Below are 14,697 nucleotides of genomic sequence, written 5' to 3' on the forward strand. Positions count from 1 at the left end.
AGATTGATCAGTTTCATCACCATTTGCCATTTTTCAATCAATCGAGCAGGAAGAAGTTTTTGAATCGAAGAAAATAGAAAAGGCTGAATCAAAATGAAGAGATCGTAATGGCGATTCAGAGGAATGAATAAACGAGCACATCAGAATTGAAGGTGCTCTAATACCATGTCAAATTCAGTGAGTTCTGCACTATCGGTGCCATGAACTTAAACAAGAATAAAAATGGAAGTTTCTGCCATTAACAAAGAGAAAACCAACTGAAGAATTGATTTGTGAAATGCAAAGCTTGAGCTTTATTTCTATTGCGTCAAAAGTATATATACACGAGAAAAGTAAAATATCTAAACTAATCTGTAACTAACTACTATTCTCTAACTAACTGCAGTGTAGTAGCTAATTAAATGTGTAACAAATTTATTAACAGACTAAATAACTTTCTAGCTAAATGTGTTAGTTTACATAATGTGATCTTAACACTAGGCTTAAGTTTTTTTAAGAGAATAATAACCCTCTAATCAGGAGATACAAACAATGTGAGGATTGAGTCAGGGTTTCCGTGTGGGTAAAATAAATGAATAATTGGATGGGCTTTTTTATTTTTGGATAAAAAATAAAATAAAATAGAATAAATTTTGAATATGGAGACTCGTATATTTCTGTTTGGATAACTGATATATATAACTCAAAAGTATGACGGTAAGGATATATAGAACCTTAAAATATAACGGAGGGTATATGCATACCATTTTTAAAAGTTCAGTGATATATTTAGCCTTTTTTCTAAAACTAAATAAACTACTTAAAATCTTTCAAAACAAAATAAGTGGAATCAACAAGGAGAAACAATTCTACTTCTTTGAGGAGTGATTTTCAAATTATCGTATCTTTATCATGCTTATGTCCTTCATTTGTTAAAAAATCTGCACACTGATTCATCTCCCTCTAAATATGAGTAATGATAACTCTATTGACAGCCAACAAATACCACAATCTTCACTAATATCCCTAAGAGGGTGAGACTATATATTTTCCTTTTTGATAAGTTTGACAATAAGTAGGCAATCTGTTTCAACTTTCGGATCTTTTTATTTGATTGAATATCTAAGCTTATAGCTCATTTATTGAATAAAATGTCTGCACATAAAAGGCCTAACAAGCCCAAAATAAAACAACTATATCTAATGGCCCAGTCCACAAAAGAAACCAGATTGCTATCAATAAATATAACCCTTTCATCTAGGGTTTCCAAATTGTGTTCCATCATTTTCTCTCCTATGTCACCGCAGGGAGCTAACACCAACTCAACTTTTCTTTCCTCAAGCTATGAATCATCAACATCTTCCTCTTTATAGTGTTTCCATTTCTCCTTCTTAGCTCGCAAAGGTAGTCCTTCACTTCAAATTTTGCATTATCCCTTTCCTTTTTTGATCCAAAACCTCCTTTCATTCTTTGTATGGATTCACTCCGGTGGATGAAATGGGTATCAATAAGGTTTCTACAGAGGTACCTCGTCGTATGTTTGAGGTCAGAGCTCGTTGTGAGCATTGTCCCTCCCTCATCTCTCTTTTGATTTCCCTCTTTTCTTCCTGACTTTTTATTTTTCCAGTTGAAGCAACAGTGGAAGGACTCTATTTTTAGACCAAAAGGTGGAGGGGATATTTTTGAACCATTTTCAATATGTTAAGGGTATTCTTGGACCAAAAGGTGTAAGATAGGTATGTTTAAACCATTTTCAATAGGTTTTTCATTATTTTTATTGGTCCACATGTAATTAGACCCAATTTCACAATCATACCCATTAACCCAAACTCATTTTTAAAAGACCCAACACTTGCTCATCTTCCTCCTTCAAAATTAGTTGAAGTTTAAAAAATCTTCTTGTTGTTCAAGCCTTATGAGAACATGCGTATTACTTAGCAGACCTATCTTACATTCTACTTTAATGTTGCATTGTCTAGGAATAAGCATCCTCAGTTCCTCTAGTTCAGGCCAACCATAATAAAAATTTTCAACTACTGCAAATTGGAGATTTTCATAAATGTTCATCCTATCCACTTCCCCTTCCGTCCATGTAATTCTAGGAACACCATTCACATATGATACTTTCTTCAGTGGAATTGGCTCGACCCCTTTGGGAATAGTCATAACGTTAGGGGTGGCCCTAAGAACATTAGCATAATTCCCTTGTGATGTATTGCTGTCAATATGATCGATAGGCAAATTGCTACGCTCGATAGGCAAATTAGGGTTCCTACTAGATGGATTTTTGCATGGAACTAATGGTGGAAATAAGATTTCATGTATAAAAAACGACTGGCCAGCCTCAAAGATGGGCTGACCAGTAGTCGGAGAGGCCATTAAAGGTGGCGAAGGTTATTAGGTAGAGGTGGCGGCAGGTCTTGGTGAAATTAGGCTAATTATTAATTTATTATTTTGATCGGAAAGAAGATTTACTTACATGAAAAAGAAGATTTTTGTACAAGGCAGCAAAGCATAGAAGATCCCTCGGCAAAAGGAATATATGGACATATATGATATGGACATATACACTCAATCAAGGAAACATTACAAATCCTTGATTGAATGAAAATCCCTTGGGTTTTCCCAAATTAGAGCTAACAGTTACTTCTCCAAAGACGAATATAAAAGACCTCTCGACTCCATCAAAGAGACTACACAACTTCACTTGAACTAGTACTCAATTAGTTTCTTTCATCCTTCATAAGTACTCTGAAATCTTGCAAAGAATACAATTGTAGAAGAAAAAGAGAGAAAAGAAAAGTGTAGGTTATACAAGTAGAGGTTGTGTCAACAAGAGACTCATCTGGTAGAGTTAAAGATTCTTCAAGTGGAACTCATCTCTACTCTCATCATTTACAAAAAGCTCTACAGGAAACCCATGTAACCCAAGAGGACCGGAAGTAGGCACCACATCGGTTTTCTGAACCAGTATAAAACATTCTGTCTCCATTTACTTTACACTTCATATATACTGTGTTACTTGTGATATTTATTTGCAGGTCAAGTCGACTAGACTACTTGGAAAAGTAGACTACATAATTTTAATTCCCCCCCCCCCCCCCTTCTTAACCTTCAGTTTGAACTCTACACATGTTAGAAGCATGGTATAAAAATTGTCTAGCCATATCTAACCTTCTTCACCTTCAAGTGTGAAGTTTACTTTATTTCCATCTTGTACAGGCTGATTTTCAAAAGATCCTGTCCAACTTAAACAGGGTCGGGCGATCACAATGTCAGCTAATTACAGCATTAAGCTAGGATGATGAGAATATATGATATGCATGAGCTACAAAAAGTTAGCTCGGGATGTAAAACCACAAAATGTTACAGATGGCACAATCACCTTATACCGTCATCTTGTGAAATTAAGGAGAATGGTTTGGTATGATGCCTCTGTGAGAACGTACCACTGCCGCTCTTGGTGAAAATGCCTATCAAAGGGAGTTGATTGTGGATCTGCTGACATTGACAGATAAAGACACGGATGGCAGCGAGCTCCAAATCATATTGACATGATTGTATTGTCCTTGCTCAGATCTTGTTGAGGTCCGGAGGCTTCTAGGTGAGCATGCTAAAGACATCCTTCTTGCTTCTATAGAATAACTTTGTAGCTTGATTTGCCTCCATAAAGTTGCCGTTTCTCTTTATTGCATGGTTATTCTGGTTTCTGTGATTGAAGAGTGGCTTGTGGTTTTACACAAATGTATTTAATGAGAGATTACCTCATGAATTGAAGAAATAATTTAAATGAGTTGAATTGAACAAGCAGTAATGAGTGGCTTGTGATTTACACAAATGTATTTAAAATGAGAGATTACCTGAATTGAAGAAATAACTTAAATGAGTCGAACTGAACAAGTAGTAATCAATCATTTTCTTCTGCCTGATCTGGATTACATCACCAGAATATATCAATTGCTTGCAATGTTAGTCATGTGTTACATCGTTTAAGAAATTATTAAATGATATATATACTGAACGGTATGCATTGAATGAGGCAGTCTACTTTCATTTTTTACCCTGGCATTATGGAATTAGACTCACAAACTAATGGCAAGAGTCAAAGATACTCTTAGAAGTGTTATCGTTATTGTTAGGTTGAAAACCAAGGTAGCAAGTTCTGATGACATTCTTGCCAACTCCAATGCTTTTGTGGTGGCAAGAGGTGGCCTGGGATTAGAGAGTTCCAATTGAAAACATATTCTTTGCTCAAAAGACAATGATTTACAAGTGCAAGTGCGAGTCTACAAAAGGAGCAGTGGAATTTTCTCTTTGAATATGCCGAAACGAAAGGGTTGTGCAAGGGATGCGATTCTATTGAAGCCCTATACCGTGTTGCAACATTAGACTTTGAGAGTTTGGAAATGTCCAACGATGTTGTTAACCACATGAATATTTAATTGGTCTTTCATGCCAACTTGTCAGCTATTCAAGGGCAATGGTGGTGAAAATTGCCAAATTGCTTTAACAATGCCCATAAATATGTAGTCCAAAGAAGAAAAAAAAAATCCCATTCTTTGATTCTAATAGGGAGATGAAAAAGTGATTTGAAATTTCTATTTCTGTAGGGAAATGAAAATGTGATCTGTGTATAACATTTCCATTTTCCCAATTTATTGCCATTCACTTATTCCAGATCTTTTGGAACGAGCTATACAAAATAAGCATGATCCATCTCAAGAAGGAAAAACAAATCAATTTACCTAAGTGTGTATATAGCTTGAGTGTTGTCCCTCATCCACAGCCAAAGAATTAGACGAGCAGAATATTCTTTGCTCAAAAGACAATGATTTACAAGTGCAAGTGCGAGTCTACAAAAGGAGCAGTGGAATTTTCTCTTTGAATATGCCGAAACGAAAGGGTTGTGCAAGGGATGCGATTCTATTGAAGCCCTATACCGTGTTGCAACATTAGACTTTGAGAGTTTGGAAATGTCCAACGATGTTGTTAACCACATGAATATTTAATTGGTCTTTCATGCCAACTTGTCAGCTATTCAAGGGCAATGGTGGTGAAAATTGCCAAATTGCTTTAACAATGCCCATAAATATGTAGTCCAAAGAAGAAAAAAAAAATCCCATTCTTTGATTCTAATAGGGAGATGAAAAAGTGATTTGAAATTTCTATTTCTGTAGGGAAATGAAAATGTGATCTGTGTATAACATTTCCATTTTCCCAATTTATTGCCATTCACTTATTCCAGATCTTTTGGAACGAGCTATACAAAATAAGCATGATCCATCTCAAGAAGGAAAAACAAATCAATTTACCTAAGTGTGTATATAGCTTGAGTGTTGTCCCTCATCCACAGCCAAAGAATTAGACGAGCAGAATTTTCGTATAGGAAGTTAACAGTCCTAAAAAAAGTGTCTAAATTAGAACCATTGTTGATCAAAGCCCATCCAGAACCCTTAGCAATTGGATTTCAGGTATGTCTCAAAGACCACATATTCAAAGCAATACAAACTGAACCGTCTCTCAGATTGGCAAGCATAATAGGAAATGATCCTTTATATAACAGACAGGTAAAGAGCCCGGATAATTAGTACATCTATGGTCCCATCCGCACCTAAGCAAGAGAGGCATAGCTTTATCCGACAAGTATGGGTTACTGTAGAAACCTATAGATTTCAAATCCTGGATCCACACGTCGCAACACTGGCTATCATTGCCTGTTTCCATACCCTTACCACTAATTCATTAAAGCCATTCGTTCTGTCCTGGTTGTAATAGCTTAGAACATCAATTTTGTTGAGAGACAGTTTCAATCGAAGTGAAGTTTAACAAGGAAACTTCTCTGTGTCCAATTTCAGAAAGAAAGAAAAAACTATACTCTAGGGATGAGAGGAATTTTGGACTAATCCACATGCAAACAGAATCTCAGCTAGCATATCAAAAACAATACCAATTACCAATAACAAAAATTTAGCAAATTCACTCACATGTAACAAGGTCCCTTCAATATGTACCTGTGATCTTGAGATATAAAAATCATTCCAGCAACACAGCTAAGTGTATATATAAGTTATGACTGTTGTCCCATGTCCACAAACAAAGAACAGGACAAACAGAATTTCCTACAAGAAGCCAAACTTTCAGGAAAGAACAAACCAGGGAAGTCCAAGTTCATTCTAATATTGAAATCCAAGCTCAACAAAGAAATTCATTACATTTAGCAATTTAATTTGACAGGTAGGAAGTCATTACCATGACTCATATAGCATGTACACAACAATTACAAGCCACAACGTAAGAAATCAATAGTGCCTCTGAATTAATAAACCATAGCACACTCCTATAGCTTAAAATTTGGCTGATAAATCATAAACGAGACCAAGAGCTTTCTCTTGATTCTTGTGGTTCAGAGGACATTTGACATAAAACCTCCCATCATGCACTGTCAATTCATTCCATTAGCTTAAAGGATTTAAGAGTTGAGCTTTTTGGGAACAGTTAACCAAAAAGTGTACAAAGATCGCATATTTAAAGCTATACAAACAGAATTAGAGTCGTTGGACCTCAACAGGCTTCTAGTAGAACAAAAGTAAAGTGATCCCCTATATAATACAGGAAGCCAAGACAGGATCCATTGTTTGCAATACTATAATTTAGTAAGTACCACGCTATGTACACAAGCAAAAGGACAAAGGAAATCCATGCATCATAGAGCACAAACTCAATATGATAAATTTAATCCTCATGCATATGAGCATTGGAGTTTGCATTTCCTGACAAGGTTGATGAAGAAGACGTCATTGATGATGAATTTCCATTACTAGATTGGATACCTGCGTTTGAGGATGAAAACAAGCCACTCAAAGGCCATGGAAGCGACACTGGAAACCGTCGCCCGTTTTCATTCCTAGTATCCTCATCTTCATACCTTCTACCATTACCGTTACTACTCTGCGCATTTGTGTTACCACTTCCATCATTGGTTCCAGCAGACTCAACTTTTGATTCATCAGAGGGCAACTGGTGCCTACAGACTGGACATGTGCTATGAAGCTCCAGCCATGGTAAGATACAGACACCATGAAACTTGTGCTTACAAGGCATCTCTTTGGCTTCAGTCCCAATCTCAAAGTCTTCTAAACAGACAGAACACTGCAATGTCTCATCAATTGTCACCACGGGCAACGCCTCTACAACCTCTTTTTGAGCTGGTGGAGTACCATACCTATTTGGATCATTCTCTGCCAAATGTTGCAGCAACACGTCTAAACCAGGACCAATAAAATAATCACCCAATGAGCCAATAGGTTGGTTCCTGGAATTATTATCCGAATCATAAGAGCCCTGCACAATGATGGTTTGATTGAACGGATTTATAAGTATAACACGTTCACTATCCCTACTCTCTCTACCTGTCTCCCTGTTTTCATTGTCAGCATTCTCCGACTCAGACAACATTCCAGCTCGAATACCTTGCAAGAGCTGGAGAATTGTCGCAGAGTTCCTCCTCCGCCTATTCATTATAGATGCCAGCCCCGGATCTAGTTCTGTATCGGCTTCACGAGTATGATCATCGCGTTCATTTGTGTACTCATCATCATCATCTTCAAATTCGAGATGCCTAAGTCTAGAACGACTACGAGGGTTGCTCATCATGCCTAACAAGATAGGTGCCCAAAGTGAGAGGGCACGATCAGAATCGGAATCTAAAGGGCTCTCATTTTCACGATCAGTACTGTCTGCTCCCATTTCTTCAATAAATCCTAGTTGACAAATGGGACATTTTAATTCCACCTCCATCATGGGGTTCACCCTCCTTGAACAATGATGACACCAATATCTTGATGCTCCTCTTTCGTCCATTGGATCTTCTTTCTCTGTCAAACAAGCAACATCCTAATATCAACAAAAGATACTTCATTCAAAAAAAATGCGAAAGAGAAAAAATAGATATGGGGTTGCAAACAAAATTGGAAGTTAAATAAGAAGAACGTGAAGCAAGACTGGATAAAAAGTTTGAGCCTAGATCAAGAAGATCCTAGTATCAAATGTTACGGTCTTCTTTCTCTATCAAACAAAAAACATCCTAGCATCAACAAAAAAAAACCATAAATATTTTAGCCCTTCACTTCAAAAATACAAAAAAAGAAAAACCCACAAAAAAAATGGACATGGGGATGCAAAAAACAATGAAAAAAAGTAGAGAAAGCCCATATCATGTTGGTGCAGAAAAATCTAAACGTTATCCATCTTACCCTTGTTTGAAAGGTGGAAGAAGATTTAGCAAAATTGCACAGCTGAAAACAAGAAAAAAAACAGTATTTGAAACAATTTCTGCAGATCCGGCTGAAAGTTAGAGATAAGATATAATTGCACTAATTAAAGAGTAGAAAATAATTTGGGATGGTTTATATACCTAAAAATTAACAAAGGTAGGTAAATAGAAGGCTGTGGAAGGTTGAAGAAGCAAATAGAAGCTCAACAAAGTAAAAACAAATTAGAAGTTCTGGTATTTTTATTACCATTCAAGAACGAACCAATTCAATCTCCAGCAGCAATTGATGATTATTTACAAGAATTGAACATTAACATATATAATTAAAAAAGACAAATAAATGTATAAAGTCAACAAATTAAAGCAGATAGCCCTAAAAACGTGTACACGTTAACATACACATAAAATAAACAAAATACCTCAATAAAAAAACTTCAAGAGGTTTTCTGTGTTTCTTTTTTTTTCTTCTTTCTCTGCCTTCTGTTGTTTGTTTGTGAACTTCTTTTCTGACTTTAACGCGCTTTTGAATATGTAAGGAAGGATCTTTTCTGTTTCTCTTTTTTGGAAATATTTTTATCTGCTTGGGAATCTTTCTTATGTGGGGCCTACATGAATCGCCCAACCCTACTTGTCTTGTCATTTATGGATTTAAGAAATTAGCCGTTTAATTACTTTTTAAAAGTTTAATAAAATTTACTCTTACCATTCAAAAAACTAATGATTCTAAGTTCTTCAAGGCATCTAATTTGGATGGGAATCATTTCTTTCCGTCTGAAAATGAATTTATATACTCATCTCTTCATATTGCAAAGTCCAATTAATTGCTCTTCTAATCATCAACCTCATGCATCTTTAGTATTTATTTATTTAATAACTTTTTTTAACTAGGTTTATTTGACTAGTCTACATAACTAATGGTGGCTTGTATGAATCCATCACCAATCAAGGGACAAGGTTCTTGACTGGAAAGGCTAATAAGAACAGAAGGTAAAGACTCTAGACAACAAGTAAATAACACATGATATTTACGTGTAAATCTTTTTCTCAAAAAAAAAATTATGACCTACCTCTGTAGGATTTCACTAAACACGAGCGAAGATTTGATTACAATTCTTTCCCCACCCCCCATGCTGCAAGGGCTTGCTTAACTACATTGTCTACAACTTCTTTTCATTTAAAATGGCCAGAGACTGGGTTCCTCTTTCCTCCTTTATCAAAATTATTTTTGACATAATCCTTATAATTTTGTTTGTGAAGAGGATAATTTTTGATAAAGTGTCTAGGTTTTTCACACTTGTGGCAGCAGTCGTTTTCCTTTGAGTGTTTACTTGAGTTTTCTTTCATAGGAAAACCTTTATTCTACTCATGATCCTTTAAAAATGTCTGGTGATGTAGGCCATCTCAGCATCATTTTCATTAGAGTTATTTTTCACAACTTTGAAAGCCAGACTTTTCTCCTTCTTCGGCTCTTTTCTTTTTTTTATATTATTATTTATTGAGCTCATAGGTATTCAGGTTTCTAATCAGCTCATCTATGGTTAGGATCTAAAGGTCTTTAGCTTCAATAATGTTATTGACTTTGCTTTTACAAGAAGCAGGCAACACACTGAGAATCTTTCGTTAGACCTCATCACTTCACCAAGACAACAAAGATCATTGGTGATGGAGATGAACTTGGTATGCATTATTTTAATGGATTCACCCTCCTTCATCTAGAAGAGTTCATAGTGAGTAATAGGCATGTCACACGCTTTTTGATTGCTTAACTTGATTTGTCCTTTCATGGTCTGTTTGTAAAGCTTCTCAGATCTCCTTGGTGGTTTCACAAGCTGAGATTCGATTGTTTCATCAGGTTCAATGCCGCATATTAGAAGCTTTTTAGCCTTGAAGTTTTTCTCAATCTATTTTCTGTTAGCATCAGAATATTCCTTTCTTGTCTTAAGAACGAATTTGGAAGCTTTTTTCTCAGTACCAATCTTCATAGGCAGGGACAGTCACAAGTGACATTCCATAGATCACATCTTCAACCATGATGAATTCGTGCATTCTTATTGTTCACCATCCATAATATTGACCATTGAATCTGGGTGGTCTAGTTGTGGACTGGCCTTCTTTGAGGTTTAGTATAGCAACCATTTTTGTAGGATCTTCTCCTAGTTGTTAACATGCACGACTTACCACGACCTACTTTTATAGGATGAGTCCACCACGAGTTAAGGGATCATTTCCTTGACTGGAATGACTAATTATAACAGAAGGTAAAGACTACACATAGTAAGTAAAGAACACACAATATTTATGAGAAAACCTTCTTTCTTGATAAAGAAAAAACCACGATCTATCTTTATAGGATTTCACCAAACAACTTCACTAAACATGAGAAAAAATTTGATTACAAACTCTTGTAATTCTTAAAATTAAACTCTTAATCCTTCCCCCTTGTAACAACTCTATTATAAGACTTCTCCCCTTGTAACAACGCTATTACAAGACTTATAGGCAATAAGTCTATTGCTCATGTTCTTTACCTCTAGTTGGTACAACCTCTAAAAGGAATAAAACATAAGAAAGATACGTACACAAGCTTTTTGAAGAAGATTAGGTTTATAATGTAAGTATAGAATACAAAACCTAACAACAAGAAATTGAAAGGCAACTTCGATTTGTATGAGCAAGTCCCTTGTTATAGAGGTCTTCCCTTTGTATGACAGCTCTGACAACTTGTTTTGAGATAAGAGCAATTTTTTTAATTTTGCAAAAGCTAGGTTTTGCTTAGTGTCATGTCCTCTTATGTAAGAAAGAGACAAAGGGAAAAATATGAAATTATTTTCATTGGTTGAAAAGGAAAAAAGACACTGCAATCCTACTGTTACATTGTCCTGCCATCCTATTACATAGTGCAGAAATGATATACTTTACCAACAGTATTGTTTGATTTATGTGACAACATTGGAGGTATCAGGTCCCTTCATTTGGTTGTCAATCATCTAAATCTTAGTTTACTACAGCTAAGCAATCATATGACGTAGAAAATTAAACACACACTACTCAAACATATTAGTTAACCAACCAGAGGTGGGACTGCTTCACTCTTAATCAGAGGTCTTGGGTGCGAGCATTGGGAATGGAAAAAATCTTATTGGGAGTGTGTCAGGATCCAATTCCTCAGGTCATAATGGCACCTACTATAACCCACCAGTAGGTAAGCCAACCCGTAAACCTGCAACATCAAGTAATGGGTTTGAGGGCAGAAGCCAATATGAGAGTGGCAAATAATAAAAAGAAAAACAGAAAGAATAAGTAGAAGTAAACTAAAATATGATATAAGCAACTAAATATCCCTCCCAGAACCTGAAAGTCACAAGTACAAAGCTCTACAAAATAAAAGATAAGTACAAATCTCAAAAATGGACCGAATATATATATATGTAACAAATGGCTAGTATTAAAATGCAAAAGATAGGCCATCCATACTGAAGGAGACAGAAATAATTCAAAAACGCCAAGTGCTCATCCTAGTCACTCAAGTTGACTATAAAAGGCTCGATATACCCATAGCGGTAGCTAGTGCTCGGTCTTGCATCATGAAAGTAGATGCAGAGTATAGTATGAATACCAAGAAAAAAGGTACTTAGTAGGCATCATAGGCCAACTGAGCAGAAAAGGTAAAAATATATGAAAAAGAGAAATAAGCCTAAATAGGAATCAACATAAGCATCTAAAGTGAAAAAAGAACTATCTACAAGAAATACAACTAATTATATCCAATTGGGCCCTCATAAGCCTAGAAAGGACACTCGTGCGTAAGTTAAATAAAAACTCGGACAAACCCCCATAAGGCCGCCAAGTACATAGAATAGCTACAACTACCAAGGTTGGGAACCAAGAATGTGCGATGTCAGGAACCGACGAACTGCATCATTTCCAAACCCAGAATCTCCAAGAGTTAACGAACTAGGATGCCTTAAGGTTGAGGCTGGGATTGGGATGCTTGCCCGAATGTCCAATGTGACTAAGGCCGAGGCTGGGTATCCACATACTCGCAATAATACATCGGTGCGGTCGAGGCTAAAACTTGTCACCCAGATGCTCGTCGTAATGCATAGGTATGATCGAGGCCAGGACTGGGTACCCGGATACTCATCATACTAGCAAGCCAGCAGAGGCTAGGGAAGAGTACACAGATGCTCCCCAAGAATTCAGAACGGAGGCCGGGACTATATCCAAATGCTCGTAGATAATCTTTTCCATAGTACTAAATATTCTTCTTTCCAACTAGACAATAACAATATCGAGAATCTCCTCCCTAATGTACGAACTGATATATAGACAAAAATTGAATCGAAGCCTAAGCCAAATGGTTGCACAATCTAGCATTACTGACATATCTCAAAGTCATAATTACACCAAGTTATGGATGAGGGTTTTATTAAGAGCAAGGGTATCGCCTAGGTAAGGCCAACTACCAGGCACTAGCCCGCTATACCATTCTACAAGGATCTAAGTCTGCTCGAGCGATGCTAGGGCGACTAAAGCAGGTTTACAACCTATATTAAGACCAACATAATCCACAATATCAACAACATGCTCATTCAACTCTCCTAACAATATCGACAAATAACGACAAGCTACACATGCTTTCAGATACCCGTAAACCCAATAAAAAATCCTAATCATGATGTCTAACACTTAAGATATACATATAAGCTACCCAACTCAAATTCCATCAGTATCAACATGATTTCATACAGTCTAGCTCAATCTAAAGAAAGAAAAGCTGTAACCTACCTGTAGGCTAAACATGCTAGCTCGAAATCACTGTGTCGGAGCTTTTCCCTTCCGAATGACGTCAGAACGATGCCAAGCTGCCAAATATAGAATCATAATGTCATTACGATCGTTTAGACACTAATTTTATGATTTTTAGATATGAACTAATTTTGAGGTCTAAAACCAGAAATGTGGGACCCGCATCCAAAATTTTAGATTTAACCTCAAAAATAGGTTCTAAACGTCACCCCATACTCACAAATTAATAATATAACTCAATTCGGGGTGGAAAACTATGCAGGACAAGAATGCAACCATAATTCACAAAATTTGAATAAAAGGTCAAAAATGGCAGCTTCTTGATCATCTAGTTTCGTAAATCTGAGACCCTTACAACCCAAAAAAATTACACTATGATAATCCTTGCAAAAAACCCCATAATCTAGCCTCAAAAATCACTCAAATCGGGTTTAAATTGATCAAGTTACAACCTCTATAATTTTAATAAAATACAACTTCAAAAATCACTAGAGCAGTAGCTAAATTCGATTTCTTACCTCACATGAAGATTCTCTTCGCGTTGATGAGCTGACCACTAGATTCCCCACAAAAATCTCTTGAATTTAGACCTTTAGATCATCAAATTTGAGCTTGAAACGAAGGAGAAATCAAGGTATGAAGTGAAGCTAATTTCAAAGTAAATGCTGAAATTGGTTGCTTTAATAGAGGCGAGGGTGCACCAGATACGATGCACCAGCGCACCATCAGATTTCAGCAATTAGCAAATCCTTGGTTCCGACGCTCCAGACTCATCTGGAGTCGGAAAAACATAAACCATATATGGAATTTGATTAGAAATGATATTCTAGACGCGATAGTGCAGTAAAAATTCCCATCGGAAACCGTTAAAATCAAATGGGAGTCCCATCTCCGAAAATCAAAATCCACTAAGGGGGTCAAAATAAACCCAAAAGTCTCGAGAATTGAACAAAAGGTCCTTCTAGAATAAACTTGATGGTTTAGAGCTAACTACGTTGTCAGAATTCTCATTCAAGTGCGTTTTCCAAGAATATTGATCAAAGTCAACCATAGGCTAACTTTCAAAGTCAAAGGAGCTAAATGGCCCCAAACTCATATAGATTACCTCAAAACTTATGTCGACCATACTCCTAGCCTAATTTGTCCATTATGGAGCTAATATAACCATCTGAATTTTGTTGTGAGGTCATTTTCCTGAAGTTATGACCGAAACCAACTCTTTAAGTTATAAAAGCTCTAAAACAGGGAAACAGGTCTAAAACCCAAATGAACGATCAGGCTGCCGTGCTACCGGTTCCAGAAGATTATAAATGACATGGGGTCGCTATAGAAATGCTCTAAATGACGAAATGGAAGCAATATTAGGAAAATAACCTTGAGGGACATTACAACATCCACTACTAAAAGAACTTTCCTCTGTGAAAGTAAAGACAATGGTATACCTGGAGGGTCATTATAGAGCGCCACCCCTGAATGGGCCCTACAGTGCACGATTTGGATTTAGTCAGGGCTCTATGAGCTCTAGACACCGGATGGAAAAACAAAAAAAGAAGTTAACGACATTGAAGATAAGATCTTTATAATCATGAAATAAAAATAAAATAGATATACAGTAAAACCTCTCTAATTTGATATTA

The 14,697-nt window shown here is 36.4% G+C and overlaps 1 protein-coding gene and 1 long non-coding RNA gene across 9 annotated transcripts; one reads left to right on the top strand and one right to left on the bottom strand.

Annotated features, from left to right (window-relative positions):
* Positions 1-1,267: 1,267 nt before the first annotated feature.
* Positions 1,268-5,218, top strand: LOC129887447 (uncharacterized). The gene is made up of 2 exons (XR_008766391.1): positions 1,268-1,715; positions 3,202-5,218. It is a non-coding gene; the product is annotated as an uncharacterized LOC129887447 (long non-coding RNA).
* Positions 5,219-6,416: 1,198 nt separating this feature from the next.
* Positions 6,417-8,779, bottom strand: LOC129887445 (E3 ubiquitin-protein ligase SIRP1-like). Of its 8 annotated transcripts, none has more exons than XM_055962554.1 (3): positions 8,671-8,775; positions 8,232-8,273; positions 6,417-7,853 (listed from the first exon to the last, which is right to left on the bottom strand). In XM_055962554.1, the coding sequence occupies exon 3, from the start codon at positions 7,837-7,839 to the stop codon at positions 6,712-6,714; it is 1,128 nt and encodes a 375-aa protein (XP_055818529.1). In that variant the 5' UTR covers positions 7,840-7,853; positions 8,232-8,273; positions 8,671-8,775; the 3' UTR covers positions 6,417-6,711. The 8 variants fall into 8 exon arrangements, with proteins under 8 accessions (XP_055818529.1, XP_055818528.1, XP_055818530.1 ...); XM_055962553.1 differs by lacking the exon at positions 8,671-8,775 and adding an exon at positions 8,499-8,624; XM_055962555.1 differs by lacking the exon at positions 8,671-8,775 and adding an exon at positions 8,393-8,501.
* Positions 8,780-14,697: the final 5,918 nt, after the last annotated feature.

The sequence above is a fragment of the Solanum dulcamara genome, chromosome 4 (assembly GCF_947179165.1).
Source record: "Solanum dulcamara chromosome 4, daSolDulc1.2, whole genome shotgun sequence".
Classification (NCBI taxonomy): Eukaryota; Viridiplantae; Streptophyta; class Magnoliopsida; order Solanales; family Solanaceae; genus Solanum; species Solanum dulcamara.